We start from the raw sequence: 24950 nt of genomic DNA, 5'->3' as shown, positions 1-24950 counted from the left end.
GGGGGCAGTCAGGGGACAAGGAACGGGGGCACACGCCCCCTGCATGGCACAGACGTACAAACATCAAATTTCCTGAGCCTTTGCCCCCGCCCCGCTGCTGGTTAATTTTTGAAGGGGATGAGTTAAGACGAAGGGCTGGGGCTGGCAGAAACGCGCTCTCTGCTTCCCTGGTAAAAGCACCGTTTGCAGTTCTCCCCCCCCCCCCCCCGGCTTTTTCAGGAAACATGAACGCTCCCACTCCCCGAACGTGGCACTGGGATCTGCCACTGCTGCCAGCCAGTGGGACTCAGGAAAAACAGCACCGTGGGGATAGAGAGAATCTCCTATCTCCTCTCCCAGCTGGCGAGGTTCCGGGAGCTGCCAGCCCAGGCCTCACAAGGGGGTTGTACGTGTGGGTTTGTGGCTCCCCACATGTTCCTTCAGCCAAACCAGTGGCTGCGAAATGCTCCCTCTGGGCTGGCCAGCTCCTGCCGGGAAGCAGCTGGTTCTGAGCCAAGCAGACACTGGCAGCGGAGGTCCCTGGTCCCAGCCCGCTCAGAGCCCGGCCCCTTGCTGGGCCCAGCCGGCGTCTCCTGCTCAGTTCTCACTCGGACGGGCGCCGGTGGGGAGGCTGCGAGAACGGGTCAGAGCTCACCGTAGACGTTCCCTTCGGCCTGCACCTAGCTGGAGCATTGCACAGCTCTGAAAAGCCTCGACTTACCTCATTGGCTGGCCTGCGTGACTGGCCGCGTGGGTCTTGGTAGCTCTGCAGGGGAGCAACCCAGAGAGGAAAGAGGTGTGAAAATAAACCAGGCTGCCTGTTCCCCTTCTCTCCAGCTGGGGGCTAATGCTGGGGTAGGAGGGAGAGTGGGGGGAAGATGCACCAGTTCTAGTGGCTGCAGCCATGTCTCTAACGCAGATGTATTGGTGCTGCTTCTCCACCAGCGTTTCCAAGGCCTAAGGGGCTGAAGTACCACAGCCTGGGGCCCGCTCCCGGGGCCCCCGGTCTCCTCCCGCTCACCTCGGTGTGACCCCAGTGCAGTTACTCTTGAGCTGGCGTAAGCGCGAGGAGAATTGGCCCCCTGTAATCAGCCCCAAGGAGACCAGGCCCCGCTGTCCTGTTACGAACGCTCAGCTGGGAATGCCAAGCGAGGGGTGGCCCCTGGGACCGCCTGCCTGGGGCTCCCAGCCATTGGCCCCAGCAGCAGGAACGGCGAGACAAGGAGTTGTGCTGGCACAGAGGGGCAGGGCGCGTCGGACCCCGGAGGCAGGGCCGGCCTGAGGATTTATGGGGCCCTACGCAGTATTATTAAACGGGTGCCCTAACCCCGGCGCATTTGGCTCTGTGAATACTGGTGCTCCTCTACTGCCCCTATACTGGTGCCCTGACACTGGTGCATTCGGCTCTGGGAATATGGCCCCTGCCTTCTGCATAGTAAGGAGACTGCAGTGCGTGCTGGATGTGCGGCAGCCGACCCACTCTGACCTGCTGTCCCAGTCATAGGTGTGGACTCCGTGGGTGGGTGCTCCGCACCCGCAGGGAAAATGTAGCACCACGCTCCCCCCCTCTGCCCCCTCCCCCCGCGCCTCTCGCTTGTCGGTGGTCCCCTGCTTACCAACTCCTCCCCATCCCTCCCAGAGCCGGGAGGGAGGGGGAGTAGGTGGGGAAGAGGCGGGGTGGGAGTGGAGCGGGGGCAGGAAGAGGCAGGGAGGAGGGGGCTTGGGGGAAGGGATGGAGTGGGGGCGGGGCCTGGAGCAGAGGGGGGGTGTTGAGCACCCCCTGGCAAGATGAGAAGTCAGTGCCTATGTTGGGGTGCCCTACACAGCCGCATATGCTGTGTATGCGTAAGGACGGCCCTGGCCAGAGGTGCCAGGATCCCCTCTTGCCTGCCGTTTCGGATGTGCTTGCTACTTCCAGCCAATGCTCAGGGGATGCTGGAACAAGGAGGTGCTGAGATGCTGCTGGGCTCCCTCCAAGAGGAGCTTAGACTAAGCGCGGTGAATCCGGATAAACCGGGGGTTGATTCAGCCTGTAGCCTTGGCAGCGAGAGATGAGGCCAGAGGGCAGCGGGAGGGCAATGGAGCAAGACACTTCCACCCCCTGTCCAGAGCACTCAGGGCTTCCCTCCGTCCAGGCCTGGCTGAGGAATCCAGCCTGAGGAAATGCGCCCTTGGGTGCCAAGAAAAGGCAGGCAGGTGAGGCAGCTCCCAATGCAGGGCTGTGGTCCAGGCCTCGTGGCTAGGAGGAGCCCTGCTTGGCAGTGATGCAGAGCCACACTGTGGGGCTGGCAACCACTTGGCTAGCCCTGGAGATCAAGGTGTTTGCTGTGCATGAGATGAGACCATCTCGGGGCAACTGGGAGGGTGATTATTAGGGAGCCGGTGGGGGTCAGTCTGGGATTTCACCTCAGCCTGCCCCAGCCAGGCAGCAGGACCCGCCCAGCCCCGACCCCAGCACCTCACCTTTCCTCCTAGCTGGCCCTCCACGCCGACCTGCCCGGCTGCCTTCGCCTCCTGGGGAGAGAGCAAAGCAATGGGCGCGTTATAGAGCCTCCTTCCTCCCACGCTCCCTGCCTCCCGCTGCTGGGAAGCCAGGATCAAGCTCCTTTCAAGGCCCCCCATTTAAGGGCAGCTGCTGGGATTCGTCAGCATCCCGCCTGGCACAAGAGCGAGGCACCGTTTGGCACAAAGGAAATGGCCACCTTGCCAGGTAACTCAACCTCCTGCTGCTCCTGCAGAGGTGGAAGGAGAACGGGGCGGGCGGGGGGCTCCTTGCTCAAATCTCGGAGGAGGATGCTAACAAAACCTGGCCCCAGCCTACTGGTCTGGGGACAAGCCCTGAGCCCTGCTTCCTGGAAATGGATGCCAGGCAATATGGCACAGCAGCCACTGGGCACCGGGGCCAAGTGGGGGCAGTGCCGGATGGACCTGGGCATTATTTCACTGGCTTCTTTGTACTGAGTGCAGGTTACTGTCAGCTCCATCCAGACCCCTACGCCAGCCTCTTCTCCTCTCCTCACGCTGGGCTTTGCCACCAGAATTCAGCCATCCCCATGACTGGCTGGAGAAAGCCGGGCCAGACGCTTGGACAGACCCTCGCGTGGGCAGACACCCCCTTTGTTTCCCTGCCAGTCCGTCTCTCTTCACCGGCTCTGCAGGAAACGGCCAAGGCCCAGAACATGCTGCTCGGCAGGAACAGACGCCGCACTTGTCTGCAGAGGGATGTTTTCCCCCCCTCTTCCTTGTCACCGCTCCCTCCCTGGCTTCGGCCACTGCTCACCCTGCCAGCAGTTACGCTTCTCCGCCTGGAGGAGCTGCCCCAGCCCCCTCCTCTTCCCTCGTCACCCTCCCCGAACCTGGTGGCCCCCTCGCTGCTAACTCGTCTGGACGGTGGAAAATGTGATGCGGGGTTTTCGGGGGGTGAATCAATGCGGCTGTGTTCTGCTCAGCGGGAGCGTGGGCGCCGTCTGCGGATCGTCAGGGAGGCCCCGGCGCAGGGAGAGGCGTGTCTGAAGCGATAGGGACGGCAGGGCTGGAATTTACTGCTCGGGCCGTTTGCATTTCAGAGCCCACAGCAGGCCGCAATGGGTTCTGTGTCAGGGAATTAACGGCTGAGGGGTGCAATATGCCCCATACCTGAACGGGCCAGTCACTCCGCCAGCCCTTTTCCCCACTCTGTGCCCATTCCTGCTTCACACCCAAATGCCCCGGGCTCAGGGATTCACACCCTATAGCCAAATCTCCACCCCACAACACCTGCTCCCACCCAGAGCAGGTGTATGTGGCACTCTGGCGCCCCCCAGTGGAGGCAGGGCCACACATGGAGGTTGGTCCTCCCTCAGCGCAGGGGACTTTTTGAGGCCCCGTCCAGTCCTTTGTTCCCAGGACCCTGCTCCAGCTGTGGCTAGCAACATGGCGCCCTTTAAGCTCACGCAACAGGGGCTCGTGCTTTAAGGCCCAGAGTTCTCAGGTTCAACCCTCGTTGGCAGCGACCCAGCCAGGGCCTGGCACTCCCTGCACTGCGTGCCGCTCAGCCGTGGGACGGAGGTGCCCTGTCTGGGAGCGTTCCCAGGCCCAGACTTGTCCATTTGCATATCCTCCCTGCTGCTCGCCCGTCTGCTCAACCTCCTGGCGCTAATTCCATAATTACTTCCCTGAGCTGGGTTATGGGGGGGAAATACCATGTGCCAGCCGTCTCAGTAGGTCAGGCCTTGAAGCCAGCGTTACAAAAAGCAGCAAGTCAGACACCGACCTCCGTCCTTCCTCCACCTAACGGGTGGGGCAGGGCGCCTTCCCAGACACTGGGAGCATCGGAGGCGGCTGGGAGCCGTGGCCTGTGACCCTAGCAGAGCCATGGACAGACTGGCACTCAGAGGCGATTCAAGGGACTGCGGGAGGCTCCAGGTTCAGGGACAGGTTTGTTCCTGACCCACATACTGACGCATGGGCTGAAACTCAGGGCCGGCCCCTCACCTGGTGTAAACCAGCCCTGCTCCAGGGACTGCAAGGAAGCTCTGCCGCTTTGCACCAGCTGGGGATTTGGCCCATTACGCTTGCAGGAGTCGCAGTGCTGGATCAGACCATTGGTCCACCCAGGACGATGTCCTTCCTCCAGCACTGCTGGGGTCGCAGGTTCGAACAGGGGGAATTTCCCCTGCAACGCGCACACACCCTTCCACAAAGCACGTCAGCTGTGGCCTATTCGTCCCTCTGACTCCCAGCCCATACCAGTGCGATGGGGTGATGGTGGGGGGCAAGGCTGGGACCTGGGGGTCTCGTTTTGTTTTCATTTTCAGTCTCTGCAGTGCTGAACCATCCCAACTCCAAGCAGCACCCAGTCCTAACTCCCTCCGACACTGCCTTGCACGGGTGCCGCTCCGGATTCTGGGTGGAACAACGAGGGACCAGGCCTGCTTCTCCCTTCCCAAGGCGAGGCGTGGGGCAGGGCAGGTGTGTTGCACTCAGATCCAGGCAATCAGAGCTGGGCCGGGGCAAGGACAGGAAAAGCCAAATGCTGGAAAAAGGCACCGGTTAGAGAGCAGGCGACCGGAGCCAAGTCCTGCAGCACCGCTGCCTGCCCAGCGAGCGGCTGTAACCCGCACACCGGCTGGGTGGCGTGTTTTGGCCCATCTAGTGGCACCGAGACCCCTTAGAGAGAGTTACATGACTCTGCTCTACCGCCTTTGCTAAACCCAAGCTTTAGCTTATGCGATAGAGGCTCATGCACTAAGCTCCAGAGGTCCCCGGTTCAATCCCACCCGCTGACGATCGGGGGCTGGTGGTGTTACACGGTGACCTACACAAAAGGCTCCTGCGCGGGTTCTGAGTGCTTCAAGCCCCGTGAGCGCCTACTCCCCGGCCCGCGCCGTACAGCGCTGGCACCACGGAAGGATACGGACCCCACGGCTGGCCACATGCCCCTGGGGCCAGAGCTCACGCTCCTGGCTGTGTGAGCTGGGCTCTGCACCCATCTTACATGGTGGCTGCAGTGCAGTTTCCTATTGCCCTTGGCAGGGACTGTCTCTTTGTTCTGTTTTTGCGCCATGGGGGCTGGGCCGTGGGGAGGGCTCCTAGTGCTACTGCAAGACAAAGAAATAAGGTGACTCCCCACCCCAGTACTCTTACCCCTGTTTCCTCCACTGACCCCTGCTGGGAGACGCTGGGAATGGAGTAGCTCTGAGCTCCTCACACAGCCAGTGCTCCTGCCCTGCTCCCTACAGCACCCCCTCCCGGGAATACGTGTATGTTACCCCACAGCCAAGATTCCTGCCCTACTCCCTACAGTGCCCCCTGCTGGGAGAAGCTGGGACCGGAGCAGTGTGGGGCTCCATTCACAGCCAAGGCTCCAGCCTCGCGCCCTACAGCGCCCCCTGCTGGGAGAGGCTGGGACCAGAGCAGTGTGGGGCTCCATTCACAGCCAAGGCTCCAGCCTCGCGCACCACAGCGCCTCCTGCTGGGAGGGGCTGAGATGATTACAGCTCCACTGACAAGGTCAGATTTTCTATTGGCACCGTGGCTGCAGCTCCGTAAGTGGGTCAGGAGGCCAGGACGGTGAGCGCCAAGGGCACGTCCCCCGCCTGCCAATGTTCCCAACACATTTGCTACCAATTTAGGGATTGTTTCTGCCGACAGCTCCTACTGAGAAGTGACGTACATCAAAAGGCCCCTAATCTGAGCCAGACCCCTTTGGTAGACGCGCGAACACTGGAGGAGCCCAACCCGCACAAGCCGCTGGGCCTGTCCCATCTCCCCCCTTCTACTGCCGGACCAGGGAAAACTTCAGTCCGTGTTGTGGTTTACATCAGCCCCAATCTTGCGATGCTCCCCTTGATTTCAACCTCGAAACCATCCCTCGTTTCTCTCTGCCGTGTCCCTGGCAAGGCTCGGAGCAGCAGGAGGCTGGGAGCTCTTAGCAAACCAAGATCCTGGGTCCGATTCTTCATTACACCGAGGCCTTTTTGTGCCGCTCTGGCATGTGGCCCTGAGAAAGACCCTCAGAACACCCTGCAGCACGGGAGGGTCCCTCGAGCCTGTCTAGAGCTGGCTGGCAGAGGGAGCGTGTTGGGGGGCTGTGATGGAAGGGAGCAGGTGAGGCCAGGCTAGGGAGCGCCAGGGTCTGCAGCACACTGCTCTACAGCTAGTTTCCACTTCCCAGGCCCAGAGAACGAGTTAGAGCAGCCCTGAGGTGGCTCTAATTGACACTGAGGGGGCCGAACTGGCCCCCAAATGGGCCCATTTCTTAATGTCACTTCTGTCTCCACCTCTACAAGTGCAGAGAGACTTGGGGCCAGCTGGGGCTGGGCAGACTCATGTCCCCTAATGACACAGTGAATGCTACAGGGCAGGAAGGACGGACCTCCACCCTCCAGGTCAGGGGAGGCCCCTCTGGCGTGGGGAGGCCGAGCTGCTTTGCCACACGCCCGGTCCCAGCTGGTCATGTTTAAAGGCCCATTGACCCAGGCAGGCCTGTCTGCAAAGGAGGATGGGAGGCACGGGCTCCCTGGTCTCACAGCCCCCAGCTGGCCTAGGGAAGATGAAAAATAAATGGCTGGGCACAATCTCTGAGGTTCCAGAGCACAGAGCGGAGAGAGACACACACAGCCGGGGTCAGCTTGCCAGGGCGTGGGGAGGGGTGGTGGTTTTCAGGGTCGAGGAGACAGAAGGGAGACCAGGAAAGAGATGGGGCAAAAAGTGACAAAGGACAAAGGAAACTGGCCCTTTCTTGGAGCCTATCCAGTTGCCATTGAGATGTTTCGAGCGCAGCCCTGGCGCTCTGCCGGGGAGGTAGCAGGGCCGGTGAGCATGTGCCCCCGCACACCGCACTGTCTATCAGGGCAGCATTAGTGAAAGCAACCAGCAGAGCTGCATTGTTTCACAGAGGCTTTTTACTCGCACCCTGCTGTGTCTCTCCGGCTGCACCTGCCGTGCTCCGGGGGATTAGAGGGAGGATGGAAACTGGTGGGATAATGGATCAGACAGCATTATGTGCCAGAATCGAGCTGTTAAGAGCAATATTGCATTTGGCGGGGAGAGAGGGGCCGAAGAAAGGAAGGAGAGAAAATCAAAGAGATTCACAGAAAGAAAGAAATCTAGGCTCCACTGCAGGGGGTAACTGACCACACCCCACCGCACCCAGTACACCCCCAATTGGCCAGCCCTGCTTGCTCCCCTAAAACATCTGCATCTGCCCCACAACCCCAGCACGTCCCTACTTGGGACGCTCAGCTCACGTCCCCATGTCTCCTGCAGGCAGAAACCGGTTTGACCCGCTCGCATTCCCCAGTAACAGAAGCCAAAGACACCCGCTCCGGTTCCCTAATCTCATCACCGTCCTTAGTCACCGCTGAGCCTGGCTTCACACACTTCATGCAGCTAGTTCAACCCACCCCTATCAGCCCCGCCTGCACCCTGATCCTTTCCCCGGCTCTTCTCCAAACTCCGTCCAGTTGGCCAAGAGCCGGTGCCCAAGGGTGACCACACGTCCTGTTTTGGCCGGGGCAGTCCCTTTTTTAAGTCCTGTCCCAGCCGTCCTGACTTTTTTTTTTTTTTTGGCAAAAGTGGGCATTTGTCCCATTTGTTCTTGCAACTTGAGCTGGCAAAAGCAAACGGGACAAATGCCCACTTTTGTCCAAAAAAGTGCGGTGCGGAGGAATGTGCGGGCGGGGGGGAGAGTGGCGATACCAGACTCATGCAGGGGGGAAGGCAGGGCTTGAGCAAGCTCCGACACCAGCCCTACGCAGGGACGGGGGGGTAGGGCTCAGGCGAGCAGCTTGGGCCAGCCACGTGCGGGGAGGGGGGTTTGGTCCAGCCCCACGTGATGTCCCATTTTCCCTTTCCTACAGTGCCCAGAAATCAATGCAATATTCCAGGTAGGGGCACCCCAGAGAGAGGGACCATCACCTCCCACTACCTGCCTGCTCTGCACTGGCTGCCCCAAGCAGCACTGGCTTTCCCTGCTGCCATGGGGCGTAGCACACTCCTGTCTAGCTGGCTACCAGCGCCCAGTGCCTCTGCTTCCTAGCGTCCTCCTCTGCAGAGAAGATCAGGCATGCTGGGACATTGACCTGTCCTGTCCAGGATGTGCCCCCCTCGGCAATGCCCCTGGTCTCTCACCTGAGTCTCCTCCAGGCAGAAGCAGCGGGTGTACACCTTGCCCTCCGTCTGTGGGTTGATCTCAATCAGGTTGCTGGTCTGCGTGCCCTCTGCCTGCCGCCGGGTTTTAGAGGCTTCGGAAAGGCACTGCTCGAAGGAAAGCAGGGGCTGGTTACACCCCAGGGCCTGGGCAGACACCATCCCTCCGAGGCGGGGAGCTGAAGACTGTCACAGGCACAGCCCCAGCTCCCAGCTAGTGCCAGACGAAGTGTTCAGTGCATGTCTGGCAGCACGGCCAATTCAGGCCACCTGCTGGCTCTGCCCCCCTCCAGAGGTCCAGCCAACCCGGCCCTAGGTAGGCAGCTCTGGAGAACATGGCCTGGTTGCGGGGGCAGGGGAGAGGGATATTAGCAAGGGGCCTGCCCCGCTGTGTGTGGACAGGGTCAGGCGGCAGAGGAGCAGAGCAAATCCCCAAGATCCTGTCTATGCATCCTGGGGCAGGTCCCCCCAACAGCCATCCCCCTTATGGCCAGGAGCAATCATGGGGCCAGAAGGCGAGCGAGGTGGCCCTGTCCCTGCTCCATGGATCAGCTGGGTGGAGCTGGCTGGTGGGCACTCGAGGAGCCGGCCTCCCTGAGCAGCTTCAGCATTTCAAGGGTAGAAGGACGGGCTCGGGACCCCGGGCAAGTCACGGAGTTTCTCTGTGCCTCTGTTCCCACCTGTACAATGGGGAGAATCCCACAGGGTGATGCGAGGATGGAATCCAGACACACGGCAACGGGGGCCGGCGACGTACCCGGATGGACAGCACGTGAGCTCCGCGAGCCCCAAAGGCGTGAACAGAGACCTGCCGGCTCCAGGAGCTGCTGGACGGGAGGGGCATTAACCCCCCCACACCACTGCGGAGAGCACATGCATAACTCACCCCGCCGGCCGAGATCTCGCAGCAGCCTTCCTGCATCACCATCTCCGGGTCGCAGTAGATGTGGGCCTGCTGGATGTCAAACTGCAGCGGGGGGGGAGGCAGACAGGCAGACACAGTCAGAACACAAAGGGGCACCCTGACCCTGTTGGGGGGGGGGCAGCCTGCTAGCACAGCACCAGGCCCCCAGGGGCTTGGGAAAGAATCACCTTGAAGGTGCAGCGAACCTAGCCCCCGGGCCTATACAGAGAGTGGGGGTAGGACAGGCTGTGGAGTCCCTCTTCACGGCCAGGACGGCCCAGCCCCCAGGGGCTCCTGCCACCAGCGAGGGAGGAGTCTGAGTTTTCCCTGAACACTGGCTCAGGGAGGAGCAACGAAGGGGCAGAGGTGACCTCGCCTGCCCGTGCGCACACACGCATGTGCACACAGACACACACTCACACAGAGGCTTTCCCTCTCCCTCTGCCACTCCGCCCCTCCCTTGCCATGCTGACCCACCCTAAATACTGTCCTCCCTGAGCCAGTTCTCAGAGATCCCACCTGCCCTCTCCTCGTCCAGCCCCCTCCTAGAGCCGCGCTTGTCCCACCAGCCCCTCAAGGTGGGAGCATTTATAACACACACACACACCTGGGCAACCAGTCCCATTCAGTCCTCGATGCTACTCCTCAACTGACCAGGAGAGGTCGCTGCTGAGCAACGCCAGGTGGCAGCTCCACCCACCTGCCAGGCGCCCGTGACCCAGAATTCCTCAACCGGACACCTTCAGCCGCTGGGCCGGCTCTCAGCACCTCCCTCCCTCCCCGTGCTGAAGGAGGCAAACGGCGCCCCCACTGGGAACAGGCCCGGGTCTGCGAGCACCACATGGGGGATGTGTGCACAGAGAGGCCCAGGGCAGCTCACCGGGACAGGTGCGCCGCGCACGGCGTCCAGGCCGATGAAGGTGTTGCCCTCGCTCGCCACGCCCCGCCGGGGCTCCAGGGGCTTGGAGGAGATGTAGCTGCAGTCCACGTGGACGGACACCAGCCGGCGCTGGATGCTCAGGGCCACCTTGTGCCACTTCTGGTCAAAGAGGGAGGAAACCCCCTTCCCAGTGAAGACGCTGCTCACAAACTCCTTCTCCTGGGCCCGGGCCTGGAACTCCAGGCTCCGCTCTTGGCCGTTGACCCCCAGCGAGAGCTAGGCACAAAGGAGACGCTCTGACTTAGGACGCTTTCAGCGGCGAGTGAAGGAGGAGACAGACAGACGCACCGGCGGGCGCGGGGACTGGGCCGAGCTAAAGCCAGCCGCTGTGGCCTCCAGGCAGAGGGGGGCTCCTTGCCCGTTGGGTTTGGAGAGACTGTCCTGCCAATGAGGGGTCTGGGCAGCCCTCACACCCCCACTGCTATCAGCTCCACTAACCCCACCCTCGCCTGGGGCAATGGGGGCAGGGCCATACCTCCTCCTTGGGGGCACGTCTTCTGGCACCTATCAGCGTGTCGGGAGCCTCCAAGGATGCCGCGGAGGCCGACAGCAGCAGCAGGAGGCTGCCGCGGGTGGCAGGGGGGGCGTGCGCCCCACCCCCCGCAATGCTAGAGCATGGGCAATTGGCTTCATCTGCCAGCAGTGAAGCCCCAGAGGCAGCAGGGTGGATGGGGTGACCCAAGCCTCTTTCATCTGTAGCCTCCAGGACTAAAGTGGCCTGGTGGGACCCTGGCGCTCTATGAGCCAGCAATGACTTCCAGCAACACGTGTTAGCAGCTCCTAGGGGACACCCTGGCTGGGGTAGGCCCTGGACCACACGGCGCTTTACTACCCTGTGTGTCGGGCTGCTCCAGGGGTCTCTGTTCCTGGGGCGTAGCAACCGTGGTGGGGAAAACCACGGCAGCAGGAGGGAGAAAGGAGAGAAGGGAAGCAGGGGAGGCGGAGGTACCTGGGGGTAGCCCAGACGGTCGGTGACCTGGAAAAGGTACCAGTTCTCCTTGCTGCTCTGTTTCTTCAGGAGCAAAGTGAACACCAGGGTGAACTCATCAGGCAAGCCGTGGGGGAACACCTGTCTGGGGGGCGGGGGAGGGAAAGTGACATCAGAGGAGGTAGAGACGCAGCCCTGGGGGCCCCAGGGAATCGCTGGGGAGCGGGTCTGAGTGTGAGGCCCCAATACAGGGGTGTGTGTGTGAGAGAGAGAGACTGACACAGATTGCACGGGTCTGAGTGTGAGGCCCCAATACAGGTAGGTAGGTAGGTAGATAGGTAGGGTGTGTGTGTGTGTGTGTGTGTGAGAGAGAGAGAGACTGACACAGATTGCACAGGTCTGAGTGTGAGGCCCCGACACAGGTATCCGTGTGTGTGTGAATGCACGTGGCTCTGTGCAAATGAGACAGACAGACACAGACACGTTGTTTCCCCCGTGATGCTCCCCGGGGGTGCCCAGGGTTGTGGGGTATCTCGCTAGCCCCTGCTCTTGGCATGAGCACCCCCTGTTGGTACCTGCCGGGGGCAGCTCCCTGATACGCCTGGCCACAGATACTCCCCTCCCAGCCCCCGCGGGCACTACTGTCCCTCGGCAGCAACGGACAGACTCACAGACACCCTCGAGCCCTCCGGGACGCCCAGTCCCAGATCCATTGGACACTCCCAAAGGAACAGTGCACCCCAGCTGACTGGTTGTGCCCATCCCCTTCCAGTGACCTGCCTTAATTCCCAGACCTTGAGAACATCACTGTGACGAACTGGGACTGTTCTTAATGTGGTCTTTGAATGCTGAGTGGAGAGGTTGGCTAGGATGGTCTGCATTGGGGGATGAGAGACTGGCCTTGAGGGAAAATACCTGAGCATGTAACGTGAGAACCCAGGAAGGGGTTAGAGGCCAGGTGACACCTTTGCCTGGGAAACTGAACAAAGGCTGTGGGAGGGGTCGCTGAAGGGAGAGTTTCAGGAGCGGGCTGGTGGAATGGCTGGGAGGCAGACAGGGCTCTGACCTCCCAAGGGGGGCTGTGGTGTCCTGGGACCCCAAGATGGACCTAATTGGGGGGGATCCTGTTGTCTGTGCCTGCAAGACCTGTCTTGGACTGTGTTCCTGTCGTTTAAATAAACCTTCTGCTTTACTGGCTGGCTGAGACTCATGGTAAATCACAGGAAGCCGGGGGTGCAGGGCCTTGTGTCCCCCCACACTCCGTGACAATAACTAACAGTTATACACAACTCTGGGCACATCTCGCACTGGGGACCCTGGCCCGGGCGACGCAGGCTTTCAGCACAGACCTCACATGGCGAACGGATCCCTGCAACCCTCTTTCCCCCCCTGCACCCTCTGCCAGTGGGCAGAGAGGTCCTTGGCGCGTGCCTCCCATGAAGGGAGCAGACTCAAACAGAGGCAGGGCAGGTGGCAGTGCCAGCTCTGTCCCCATCTCTCCTTGTCAAGTCACAGCCAAGTCAAGCGGGTCCAAGACTTGGGATAAAGGCCCCTGTGCCTCCTCCATCCCATGGCAGCTCCCTGCACTCCCGGGGCCAGGGAAGCAATGCCCAACCCTATCCCTCCCGAACCCAGCTCCACGCGGTGCACACAGCCTCTGCAGGGCAGCGGGGGGTGTGCGGAGGAGGGGGAACCTCAGCTCTCCCTGAGAAGGCAGCCTGCTGTTTACGTCTGCGTCGGGGGCTGCAGAGCCGGACGAAGCGCAAACAGAAGAGTTCAGATCAAAACAGGAAGTGCCCGCGTGCTGGGGGAGCGGGAGCTGTTTGCGTCTCCAGCAGGGAAATGTCAGGGCTCTGGGCTGCACTGGAGGTGCCAGCGCTTATGAAACAGGAGATCAATGAGAGGCAGCCGGCCTGCCAGCCAGCCTCACATCGTGTGGAAGGGTCTGTCTGTCCTCAAAGCTTGGGCCAGTATTGGCTAATGCAAGCCAAAACCACACAACAATTCCCAGTGCACCAGAACACCCCTCCTCCCAGACACCCTGACACACACACCACCAGATGCACAAACACCCCCAACACATGCATCCCACACTCATCCCCAAACATCTCCCAACACACACTCCTCCCAGACAGGCAGCCAAATACCCCGACATCCCCCAGACACCCCAACACTCATCCCCACACACACACTCCCAAATAGATGCACAAACACCCCCAACACATGCACCCCACACTCATCCCCAAACATCTCCCAACACACACACACACACACGCTCCTCCCAGACAGGCAGCCAAATACCCCGACACCCCCCCAGACACCCCAACACTCACCCCCACACACACACCCCCAACACATGCATCCAACCCCCCCCAAACATCTCCCAACACACACACTCCTAGACACTGAAACATCCATATCACCACCAACCCCCCAACCCAGTAGCACAACCCTCCCCCCCCCGCAACACACACACACACACACACACACACACACACACACCCTGAGGGCCTCAAGCCGAATTCTAAAGCAATGCCCAAAGCTGATGAAGCCCATCGTACCCAGGCCAGCCCTGACCCAGGGTGGATGATAAATGAATTCACACTCCTTCCCATGGATTCCTTCCCTGGCTAAAAGGCCAGGCACTTCCCATTTTCCGCTCCCCTTGTCCCAGCTCCAACCAAAACAACAGAAAAATGGCGCAGAAGTTCCCTCTTTTTCCTAAGCAAACAAAAACTAAAGCGGAGAGCGCAGAGGTTCAAAATCCGAAATCTCGTCCTCTTTCACTGCAGCAGCTGCCAACATCTGTCAGAGTCAGAGCGGCCAGCGTGCGTATGTGTGGAGGTTCCACCGGACGGATTAACTCCAGCGCTGGTCAGTTCCAGCTGCCGAATTGTTCCCACTGTCGCAACAACATTGCCCGGCAGTGAGTCACGTATTTACAAAGGATCTCGCCTAGGTTATTCTGGTTCCATGCTGCGCGGATCCTGCCAGTAGGTCTCTCAGAGGTGTGGATGGGATGGTCCCTGTCATCTATCCAGGGGAGAAGGCCTAGGGGAAGGTCCCATCGTACTGGGCACTGCACATACCGTCCCTGCCTCAATAGGCAAGGCCGACAAAGGACGGATTCTCAACCCCACTTGACAGATCGGGAGCTGAGCCACGGAAAGATGGAGGGACTTGCCCAGGGTCACAGAGGGAGTCAGTGGCAGTGCTGAGACTTGACCCCAGATCTCCCGAATCCCAGTCCAGCACCTTCCCCACAGTGTCCTCTCTCAGAGCTCCCTACGACCCCTCTTTCTGCAACTGGCGCCTGACCTCAGCCCAACATTTTCCCCTTTACTCCTCCCCGTTACCAACCACAAAGATGCAGCCACCTCCGCTGGGCAGCTGGGAAAGGCAGATGGTTGTCACCCATGTTTATAAAAGCACCCACCGCCATTGCCTCTGGTCTCTCTTTGTGTCACTTCAATCAGGAGAACATCATCCAGAGCAGAGTGAGCCCCCCAGAGCCCAGAAAGCACTCCCTGGTAGTGCCAGTTTGGGGTGGGCACTGCACCCCAAACAGCACCTTGAATGCAGCCAAGCCCCATTCAGCCCGCCTAGAGAGGCATGTTAGTGAAAGATACAAGGCCCAGCTGCCCGCCTCAAACGTTGCCTGATGAGAATAACCCCCCTTCCACCATCCAGTCCACTGCAGGAGCTGGGTGAAGGGCAGCAAGACGAACCACGGATCCCTGCCCCGCTCCTCTGGGAGGGGAGAGAGCAGCGGGCGCCGGCTGCTGTTACTGGGGCCGGTGAGTGAAACCAGCTTGCTGAGAACAGAGGGCACGACGCACAGCACCTGGCAAGGGGCCGGAGGGTGTTAGCCCCAGAGTCCTGGCCAGTCCCTTCTGCCTTCTGAAGTTCCCCTGCAGTTTCACTTTAGATCACAGAATTCTTCACTGGCTGTCCTAAGCTGTTGCCACGTTCCACCCCAGAGGGGGCTGCATTTTGACGGTGGGTGACACGAGTCCTATCTGCATATTACAGAGGGTGCAGCAGATACGCAAGGGGTTGTGGAGAGGAGCCCGGGCAGGTGCTAACCCTGTTCAGATGGTTCCCTTGCCTATCCCTGTTCAGCTGGGTACAAAAGCCTGAGGTGAAGGGAGATGTTTCCCACCCTAGGAGTGAGACATGCTAACAGTTCTGGCATGGTGCAATCGCTCCTTAGACATCAACTAACTGGCCTGCTCCCTTCCTCGCCACAGAGACAAGCTCCAGGTTACCTGCCTGTCCTGGCTGGCTCCTCATTTGCTTCCCCACTGCATACCTGCTGCATGACTCAGCCCTGAAAGCGAGCACCTACAGGAGGGGCTGGCGATGGTGCATGCACCCCGAGATACAGACGAACCCAATGCCCCCCACCCCAAACAGCCACTGCGGGCCCGGGCCCACCCCCCAGCTGCGATCACTTTAGCAGCCAGCTAAAGGCGTGAATGGAAAAAGAGAGAGGAGGGGAAACCAAGGGGACTGAAAGCAGCCACTGAAAAAGGAAATGTCAATAGTGCTTTGTGAGCCAGTCACCCTCCAGCAGCTCAGGCAGAGGGCGTGGGCTCAACACCTCTGCCTTCCACACAACACGGGCCTCTGGGCCATGGCTGCCTAGCATGTAGCACCACTGATCCGCCAGTAGGAACCCACAGCCAAAACAGGAAAGTCACCTACCCCCCTTCCCAGGGCTCAGCTTCATTAACAGAGAGAAACATCCACTCCAGCCTTCTCCCCAGGCTGGGCTGTCTCTAGTGCTCCTCCCTCAGGACAGCTCAGCCCACCCCCTAGGTCCTTTCTCTCCAGAAAACCTCTCCCACAGCCATTACATCCAACCTACGTAACCCTTTCGCAGCAGGACTGACACCTATTAACAGGCTGGAGAGTTCCAGGCAAACTCCACCAGCCTAAAGAGTGACTTAGTCAAGGTCCCATCCAGCCCCAGATGGCTCTGGAGAGAGACCAGGCAGCTAGGACGTTTTGACAATTTCAGAACTTGGGTGAGGGGTGGGAGAGGTCACATTTTTTTCAAAAGGGAAAGTTCATCCAAACCGCCTCTTTCCTCCTAGCTGTTTCGGACGCAACAAATCGGCATTTTCCAATGAAAAAAAGACGGTCAGATATCCCTGACCAGCAATCCTGGATCTGACGGCGATGGGGACCATGGCGGAGCCCAGGTAGACCCAGGAGAAGAGGACGTGATGAAACAGACAGGGGATCTGATTTTAGATTCATAAATTCCAAGGGACCATTGTGATCTTCCAGTCAGACCTCCTGTACAGCCCAGACCAGAGAACATCCCCCCCAGAATCCCTAGAGCAGAGCTTTCAGATCACCCAATCCTGAGACAAACATCACCCGTGACAGACGCCACCACGAGCCTTGGTTAGCTGTTCCAACGGTTCCGTACTCTCACTGTACTGCCAGTCTGAATTTGTCTAGCTTCAGCTTCCGGCCATGAGATCATGTTCGATTATTAGCTAGAGCATATCAGCAAATATTTGTGCCCCATGTCAGGACTTACAGACTGGAACCTGGTCACCCCTGAACCTCGCCTTTGTGAAGCGAAATAGACAGAGTTCCCTGAGTCTACCCCGAGAAGGCGGGTTTTGCTCACCGCCATGTGGATCCCATTGTACACAGCCACTCTCCGTGCTGGGGCCCATTCCACGGCCCTGGGGAAGGCACAAGGCAGGAGGAAACTCAGCTGCAGCAGGAGACCTGAGCAGTTCGCCCGAGGGCCAGTTAAAAGCGATTACAACTCGACTGACCCGCCGCAGCCTGGCAGAATCCAATCCCTCCTTGCGCGACAGAGCATTGCTTCTCTGCTCGGCCGTGGCCCGAGGAGCCCAGGATTTCGTGGGAGCCATCCCGTGTGTTGTGACTGAGGGGGGCAGGGATCCGTGTGGTTTGTATGACAGTAGCAGTGCTAGGCGCTGCTCATACGCATGGTAAGAGACGGTCCCGGCTCTGAAGAGCTCACAAGACAGACAAGGCAGACGTGTGACCTCACTTTACGGAATGGCGGCACAGAGAGGTTAAGTGACCGGCCCAGGGTCACACAGGCAGACTAGAACCCCGGTCTCCTGAGCCCCAGTCCAGTGCTTCAACCAAGCAAGGTGATGGGGGACAAGCCCAGGGGTTCCGGGCTCAGCTTGGAGAAGCAGGTCTGGCCGCTGCTGCTCTCTGAATCTGAGTCCAGGCTGGGACCTCCTGGGAGCAGAACTTCCCACTCGGAGACATTTCCACAAGCTAGCCTCTCTCTCATTCCAGCACCTCCACTTCTGGCTGGAAGCCAGGCAAACACAAGCCATGGACAACACAACAGTCCTGATGTTCCAGCACCTGAATGGGGCGAAGGGTGGAAACATTCAAGGGCAGGAAACTGCTATTTTACCTCACCCAGTTTGCTCGTCCCCTCTCGAACGCTGAGCTCCAGCGCACTCGAGAGTGAGCGATGCCGACCTCGCCAACAGGATCCAGGCAGCTCTTGGCTGCCTCTCCGCTGTGCCAACTCTTTCCTCAGCTTCTGCTTGGGAGTGGGATTAGCGCTGTGGACGGGCAGATCTCCGCCAGGGCTGAGGCTGTGAGGAAGCCCTGCTGGGTGCAGACAGGACCCCAAACTCTCCCCCGGGCAGGAGCAGGTGGTTACTGGTGTCTCTCCAGGACCCTCCGCTCTTCCCCACTGGTTTTTCTTGTGGGGTTTTTTATAGAGCCAGGATGGAGAGGTGCGAGAGAAACTGGAAGCGACTAAGTAACTCATCCAAGGTCACACAGGGAGTCAGTGGCAAAGCCAGGAATTCAGCCCAGGTCTCCCGAGTCCCCAGCAGAAGCACTAACGACCGGGCCAGGTACCCTCTAACCTGGGGCTGCCCTGCACTGGGAGCTAGAGTTTGCTAGAGCTGGGTCAGGGACAGGGTGAGCCAGCTGGAGGTGGGAGCTGCTTATACCACATGCCCTTTGGGGCACAGGGCCTAGCACCCACTTCCCACTCTGCTCCTAAGACGACGGGCAGCTGGAAGGAGACGGACTCGCTCCTGACTCCCGCCACGCACACCTGCACCTGGACTAGCCCAGCCGGTGGTAGCTTCCAGTCACTGAGAAAAGAGCCTTGCCCATCCCATCCAGAGCTCCCCACTGGGCAACTGATGCAGCAGCCCTGATCCTTACGCTCACCCTCGGTCCTTCCCCGGCACCGTGCACGTTTACACGGGCCGTGGGGGAGCGGAGAGCGCCTGGGAAAGAAGCCCGGGTTACACAGGATGACGGGAGAGGGCCCAGCGGGGCAGTCTCCAAGCGGCCAGCCCCTGCTGAAAGGAACAGCGTGGCTAATCACAGCTAAGCATTTCAATCCGCCAGTCTAGACCCATCCCGCTGCTTGCCAAGATGGGGATAGAAAACACACGCACAGAGCGGCTATTGCATAAGGCCCTGGCCAGCGTCCCGGCTGAATTGCTTCACCACATGATTTACTTTCGAGGATTAAGACGGTCCTCGCCGCACTCAGCCTGCACCTGGGACACCCGCGCACCCCCTGCCCGGGGAGCCTCCAACCCAGCTACCGGTGCCGGGTGAGCAGCCAGACCTGCTCTGCCACCCCAGCACGGCGCGCACAACGGGTGCAGCTGCCGGCTGATCTGCAGCTCCCAGCTCACACACTGGAGAGGGGCCCTCCAGCCCGACCCTAAACATCCCACCCAGCCCCTGGAGGGTGCCGGGCCCGGCTCTGAGATCATAACCTCGCCCCGGCTCTCTGCCGACACTGCTTTCCACAGCACAGAGCCACAGGAGGGCACCTGCTGCCAGGAGGGGTCTGGGGGCAATCAAAGGCAGGACCCTCGTGGAGAGGTGACAGTTTCCCCTCTCTGGGTTCGGATCAGGGCTCCTGCCCCGGGGCTGCGGGCGGCAGGCAGGAGAAGGAGCTACGGGAGCCATGGTGCAGGCGGGCTCCGTGTCTGACCATCGGGGAGGGCAGCCGGAGATGGTGAAAAGCCCATTAGACGGAGAGGGAAGGGGGGAGTCGATTTGGGTGCTGGACTGACTGCAGCCCAAGCTCTGTAACAGGACGCACGGCCAAGGCACAAGCTGGAAGCGGAGCACCAGCCGCCCGAGGTGCTGGGGTAGGAGGGTCTCCTCACTGGCTCTGCAGGGCCCCCCATGCAGCAGCTGGAGGCCCCAAGGACGAGATTTCCCCTCCCCTCTCAAACACGCCCTTCGGCGCTGCAGCAGCCACATGATTCAGGTCTGAAATCACCACAGACATAGAGGCTCAACGCCGGGTAAGGTCCCTTCCCTGCCCTGTATGACCTAAAAGACCCCAGGCCACTTTTCATAAGGGCAGTGGTTTGCCCTGGGGCTATTGGCGAGAATTTCCCCTCACCACCTGTGCTATGAACCCGTCAGCTGCTACCCTCCACCCCAGAGGCAGCTGCGAGATCTGTAATCTGTGAGCTGCCAGGCGATGCTCTGGGCAGAAGATGCATGGCTCCGGGCATGGGAGTTGTGATTATGGCCGAATAAGCAGCTCCCTGCTCCACACGGGGGTGGCTGATTTGTGAGGGGGGCCAGCAAAGGTCCCGGCCCAGCGTCATTTGCCAAGCAGTTGCTGAAAGCAGAGCGCAGCGAGGAGCGTGATCCTTCGTACCTGCACGGAGGAGCTGCTGCTGAGAGAAGTGATTTGTGGGGTCTAATGAGTCTGACCTTGCCCCTTTAAACAAAACGAGTGGAGAAGCAAGTCCAACTGCTGCATCTTGCCGGCCTCAGAGACCCAGACATTGCTTTCTCCTCTCTAATGCTTGGGGCTTAGAGCGAGAGGGGCAGTGAGCTGGGAAACCCTGGCTAAAAAACGACAGCCGTATTCTAGAGCCACAGCCCCTCACCCTCATCGGAGCAACACCCTACGCAAAGAACAACGCTGGGGGAGTGGGTCGGGAGGCCACAGCGAAGGCTGCATCCGAGTTTTCACAAAGCGACCGTATTCTCCAGTAATGGAGCCATCACAGTGGATAACACTCTGGGCCCACAATAATACTGCAGGGCTCTGCATTAATGGTCCCACTACAATGGAGTGACACCTGGTAACCCCAAAACACACGCCGCAGCATTCCAGAGTAAGGATTCAAGACAGCAGAGGAACGCACCTCTTACCAATAGACAGCACTGTATAGTCATGCTCTCAAATACCACAGCGGCAGCCGGGCGACTGCCCATGGTCTGGACCACGACGGCAGGAGAGGGCTGTAGCAGGTGCTAGGGTGCTGGCCTGCCAGAGTTGTTTTTCCAGGCAAAGGAGACCAGAAACACAGACAGCACCACCAAATCCACCTCCAGGGAAAGCGACCCACCTCAGCAACCGGGGAGAGAGAGGAGTGAAGTCAGGTGACTTCCCCAGCTGCTGCCCCTGCCCCTGGTCAATCCATCCCACAGGGACCTCGAGCATCACGCCCTGTTGAATCAGTGCTTCTCTCCCTGCAGAGGAGGGCGCGGCCCCGCTATCCCAGAGAGGCGCAGAGTGCCTTTCAGCTCCCGAGAGGGACAGTCAGCAGCGGCAGCCCTGGGATTTCCAGGCCTGGCTGCCTGCCAGATCAATTGCCTCTGGCGAAGGACCTGCTGCATCTCTCCCCGGATGAGAAGCGGAAACAGAAAAGCAGCATCTGGCCCAGAGTCCGAACTCCTAATTCATGGATGCGAAGTGTCCAGGTTGCTACAAAATCACACCTGTATTCAGCCGTGCTCAGACTGTAGTTCTGTGTGTTGGCTGCTCCATTGCGCTGTGCCAGCCGACTGGAGGCAAGGCAGGGCAAGGCTTACAGAAGGATGCGCCTTCAGACGAAAGCAGCACTAAACGAAAGTGTGTCTGAGATGGGTGGGACTACCTGCGCAGTTGGCTGCACAGACAAACACAGACGGTTCGAGAGCAAGGGATTCAGCCACAGCAACATTAAGGGGCAAGAGGTGAACAGAAGGGTTCCAACACGTCTCTAGAATGCGAGGGGAGAATGTGACTTTCATACTGTCCCTGTAGCCTCACCCATCTGACTGTCAATACATTTTGGATAAAATGAAAAAAGAAAAAAAAAGAGCTTGGTTGTGAGAAGAGGCAAGTCACAACACACCAGCACGCAGGAGGGCACCGGGCCGGAGAATCCGCAGTGCGGCCCCGGCAGCTCCAGTCCAAACGGGATGGCTCACCAGGCCCCCGGTGACAGCACATGGCCCATAGAAGCCCTCCCTTAGTCCGCACTGCACAGCCCGGGAACAGGCTCAGAAGCACAGGGTGGGAGGTTCTGCCTGATCTCTTCAGGGCAGGGCTGTTTTGCACTTGTGTCTGTACAGCGCCTAGCACCAAGAGCCCACTTTCTCAATTGGGGGGTCCAGCCACTTCCTGCAATCAGTGGCTTCAAATCCAGGGGGCTGGCAGCCAAGAGCAGCCCCCTGTGCCTCTCAGTTAACCCTTCACCACCCAACTGTAACAGGCAGACCAGCTGGGTACTTACTGCGTGGGTTGGACCAGGGGCGTGCTGCCCAGCCGGAGGATCAGGGGCCCTTTGGGATTGCGGATTTTCTTTACAGACGAGGTCTTCAGAAGAGCAAACCGCTTAATAAGATTAAAACCTGCAAGGGCCGGGGGGGAGAATCACAGATGAGACCCAGGCCGCAAAGCTCCCGGCTTGCTGCAGGATGGATGGTCCTCCGAGCCAGGAGAGCGGCCAACCCATCCGGGCCTTTTGGCGCGCACACTCACCCGTTATATTTACATGCTTGTCACTGGCCTGGTCTAGCTTCAGCCCCTCCTGCTGCAAACGTGGACATCGCTCGCCTGGAAGAGAAACCGCCGTCAGCGACAACAGGCACGCAGCGCTCAGCCTGCCAGCGAGCCGGAAGAGGGCGAGTGGGAACCCAGGGGTCGGGCGTGGCCACGGGGCTTCCCCCACACCGGCAGCGTGCTCTCACACGGACCCCAGTCAGCAGGCACCTGAGTGCTAGCGCCCCCAAGGTGTGGGTCCCAGGAATGACTAATAAAAACAACCCCCGGCTGCTCACTGAGCCACGTGAAGGTGGCTTGGTCTGGGCGACAGGCTCTGAAGCCCCATCCATTGCTAGGTTGTCAGATCAGATTTGTACCAAGGGACCCGATATTGTCCCCGCCTGGCAGCTGCCAGGCAGCCTGGATAAAACCAGTCTGGAAGGTCCCCGCGCAGGGCAGGGCGGAGAGGCTCCCGCAGCCCAGCTGGTTGCTGTGTTGTCAATCCCAGCAGAGACATTAAGGGTCGAGCAACCCACGGGCCCTATCCTAGCAGGGGCCCATTCTGCTCGGGGGGGAGGTGTATTGGCAGGGCAGTGCGGGGGGCACTGTCTGTGCTGACTCTGTTCTGGTGATACCCAGGAACCTCACATCTCCAGGGCCCCTCAGCTGGCACTTTTTGCTGGCATGTTTTGGACAGGCTCTTTGCACCCACTTATTGACTCATATTTTCCCCTTACTCTGCCATGCTGGGCAAGTGATTAATTTGCTCCAGCCTCTGCCAAGTAGGGGGAGATCTCCCCCTCCCCGAATCATGCCATAGCACTGCAGGCCCCCACCACATCTTCCCTCAGCTTCTCTGCTTCGGGTCCAGCAGGGCCACTGGCGTCTGGGGACTGATCGTATCCCCCCCATCAGTCACGCTGGTGGCTGACAGGGCTGAGATCATTTCCCCCTTCCCACTATGGGAACGATCCCACGCCAAAGGGCCTCGTTCACTTTCACATGCTCAGCCTGCCAGGCCATCCAGCGAAGGACAGATCCCGGCTCCCCTGGAAATCCCTTTGTCCCAGGGTCTCCCCGGCCCCATTCCTGCTCTCAGAGTCGATGCTCTATCCCGCCCCACCGCACATGGACCACACCCACTCGGGTGGCCGAAGAAAGCCACGAGCAGTGGGGCTGCAAGGGGCAGAACGCACCCCTCGGGTGCCGCCGGTCGCTCGCGTGGGGACAGCCACTGCCCAGCAGGGCTTGTGGTGTCCCCAGCCTGGAGAACCACCGAACCGCTGGCTAAGGGCAGCCACAGTCGCAAACCTTTGCAAAGAGGTTTTCCCTGCTCCTGGAAATCACGCCCTGGGGAGGCTAAATCTCTCTCACACACACACCCCTTCTGCCCCTTTAAGCCACTTGACGGCAGGAACCCAGAGATGGGTCTGAGCTGCAATACTGGATTTCAAACACCCCCCAAAAGTCCCATTCCTTTACGGCTCCTGGGTTAATTACACCCCTCACCCCCAACCCACCTCCCCCTGGTCCCTGAGGTCACGTCCTAGCATGCGTCTGCCCCCAAACGCCCCCCCCCTTTCTGCTACCTGGCCACGGCGGCTGCCAGGAAGCTGAGAGGCGAGTGGGAGGACGGGGAGCAAGGCAGCTGGGAAATGCGAGTCGCCCGCTGTTTACGGCAGCCTGGGCCAACTCCTGGGAAAAACAAACTCCCAGTCAGGGCGATGGAATGTGACCCCTGCTTGGCGGCAGGCAGGAGCGCAGATAGCCAGAGACAGGGCAGCACGGTGCCTGGGGCTCGGGGGGATCTGCTCTGATGGGGAGGGGACCGTCTTCCTTCGCGGGTTCGGAACTGCTCCCCATCCCAGTGGCTCCACCAGCACCATAACTCCGGGGAGAGTTCCTGGGGCAGAGCAGGGGAGGGCCTCCCAGGAGCTCTCCCAGCAAAAGGGGGAAGATACCAGCCTACTGCCCAGGGCACAAACTGGGCAGCATGGCAGGCACCATGAGAGGTGGGCGGAGTCACAGTGCTACAAACTAGCAGACTGGGGGAGAGATAGAGCCAGATGGCCCGGGTCTCAGTTACACTACGGCCCCTCAGTGCTGCTCTGACCTTAACAGGGGGTTGGGTGGGGGGAGGAACAGCCCCCTGAAAATCCACTGGGCAAGGGGCCTCCCTGGATGGGCAGAGCTGGCACCAGAGCTCTACCCCTGCAGTCAGTGTTGGCAGCCGGGCGCATGTGCTACCAGCTGGGCATTAGGATTCTTTGCTTCCCAGGGCCCATAGGGGACCCGGGGGAAGCAGAGTGTACATCAGAGTCACCCACGGGCTGCTCTAATGCTCACTGGGGGCCAGGCAGACCCAGGGAGTACCGGGGGCAGCAAGGCAGCTCAGAGGCACCTTTCTGCCCTGCTCCGTTCCCGAGTTGAGTGCAGGGACAGAGTCTCTGCCAAACGGGGCCAGAGAGAGACAGAGAAAGGCAATCGGAGAGGATGAGACCAAATGAAATCCAGCGACGACAAATGCGAGGCGCTCCACGTAGGGAAGGAAAACCAAATGCACCAATCCAGCATGGGGGGTAAGCGGCTTGGCAGCAGGTGGGCATTGTGCTGGAGCCAACCGCCACATGAGTCTGCTGTGGCAAAAAGAAGCAAATGCAATTTTCGGTTGCATTAACGGAGGCATGGCAGGAAGTCACAGGTGCTACTCGGCACCGGTCGGGCTTCAGCTGGAGGACTGTGCCCCTCTTTGGTCACCAATGTATAGAAAAGATCCAGAGGCGAGCAACAA

At 60.0% G+C, this 24950-nt stretch overlaps 1 protein-coding gene and 1 pseudogene across 3 annotated transcripts in view; one reads left to right on the top strand and one right to left on the bottom strand.

The window, feature by feature from the left end:
- COL16A1 (collagen type XVI alpha 1 chain) overlaps nucleotides 1-24950 on the bottom strand; it is an 87892-nt gene that overhangs the window by 52343 nt on the left and 10599 nt on the right. For all 3 annotated transcript variants that reach the window (XM_054012002.1, XM_054012003.1, XM_054012004.1), the window contains exons 3-10: nucleotides 22157-22231; nucleotides 21909-22026; nucleotides 11404-11527; nucleotides 10395-10670; nucleotides 9497-9577; nucleotides 8593-8718; nucleotides 2443-2493; nucleotides 701-745 (exon numbers count right to left, since the gene is read on the bottom strand). In XM_054012002.1, coding sequence (XP_053867977.1) covers nucleotides 701-745; nucleotides 2443-2493; nucleotides 8593-8718; nucleotides 9497-9577; nucleotides 10395-10670; nucleotides 11404-11527; nucleotides 21909-22026; nucleotides 22157-22231 — 896 coding nt within the window. The remainder of the gene's footprint in view (nucleotides 1-700; nucleotides 746-2442; nucleotides 2494-8592; nucleotides 8719-9496; nucleotides 9578-10394; nucleotides 10671-11403; nucleotides 11528-21908; nucleotides 22027-22156; nucleotides 22232-24950) is intronic.
- LOC128827853 (40S ribosomal protein S27-like) lies at nucleotides 20986-21256 on the top strand (annotated as a pseudogene).

Source organism: Malaclemys terrapin, chromosome 22, assembly GCF_027887155.1.
Source record: "Malaclemys terrapin pileata isolate rMalTer1 chromosome 22, rMalTer1.hap1, whole genome shotgun sequence".
NCBI lineage: Eukaryota > Metazoa > Chordata > Testudines > Emydidae > Malaclemys > Malaclemys terrapin.
The sequence above is the reverse complement of the archived record's forward strand: the minus strand, read 5'-3'. Positions and strand labels throughout refer to the sequence as shown.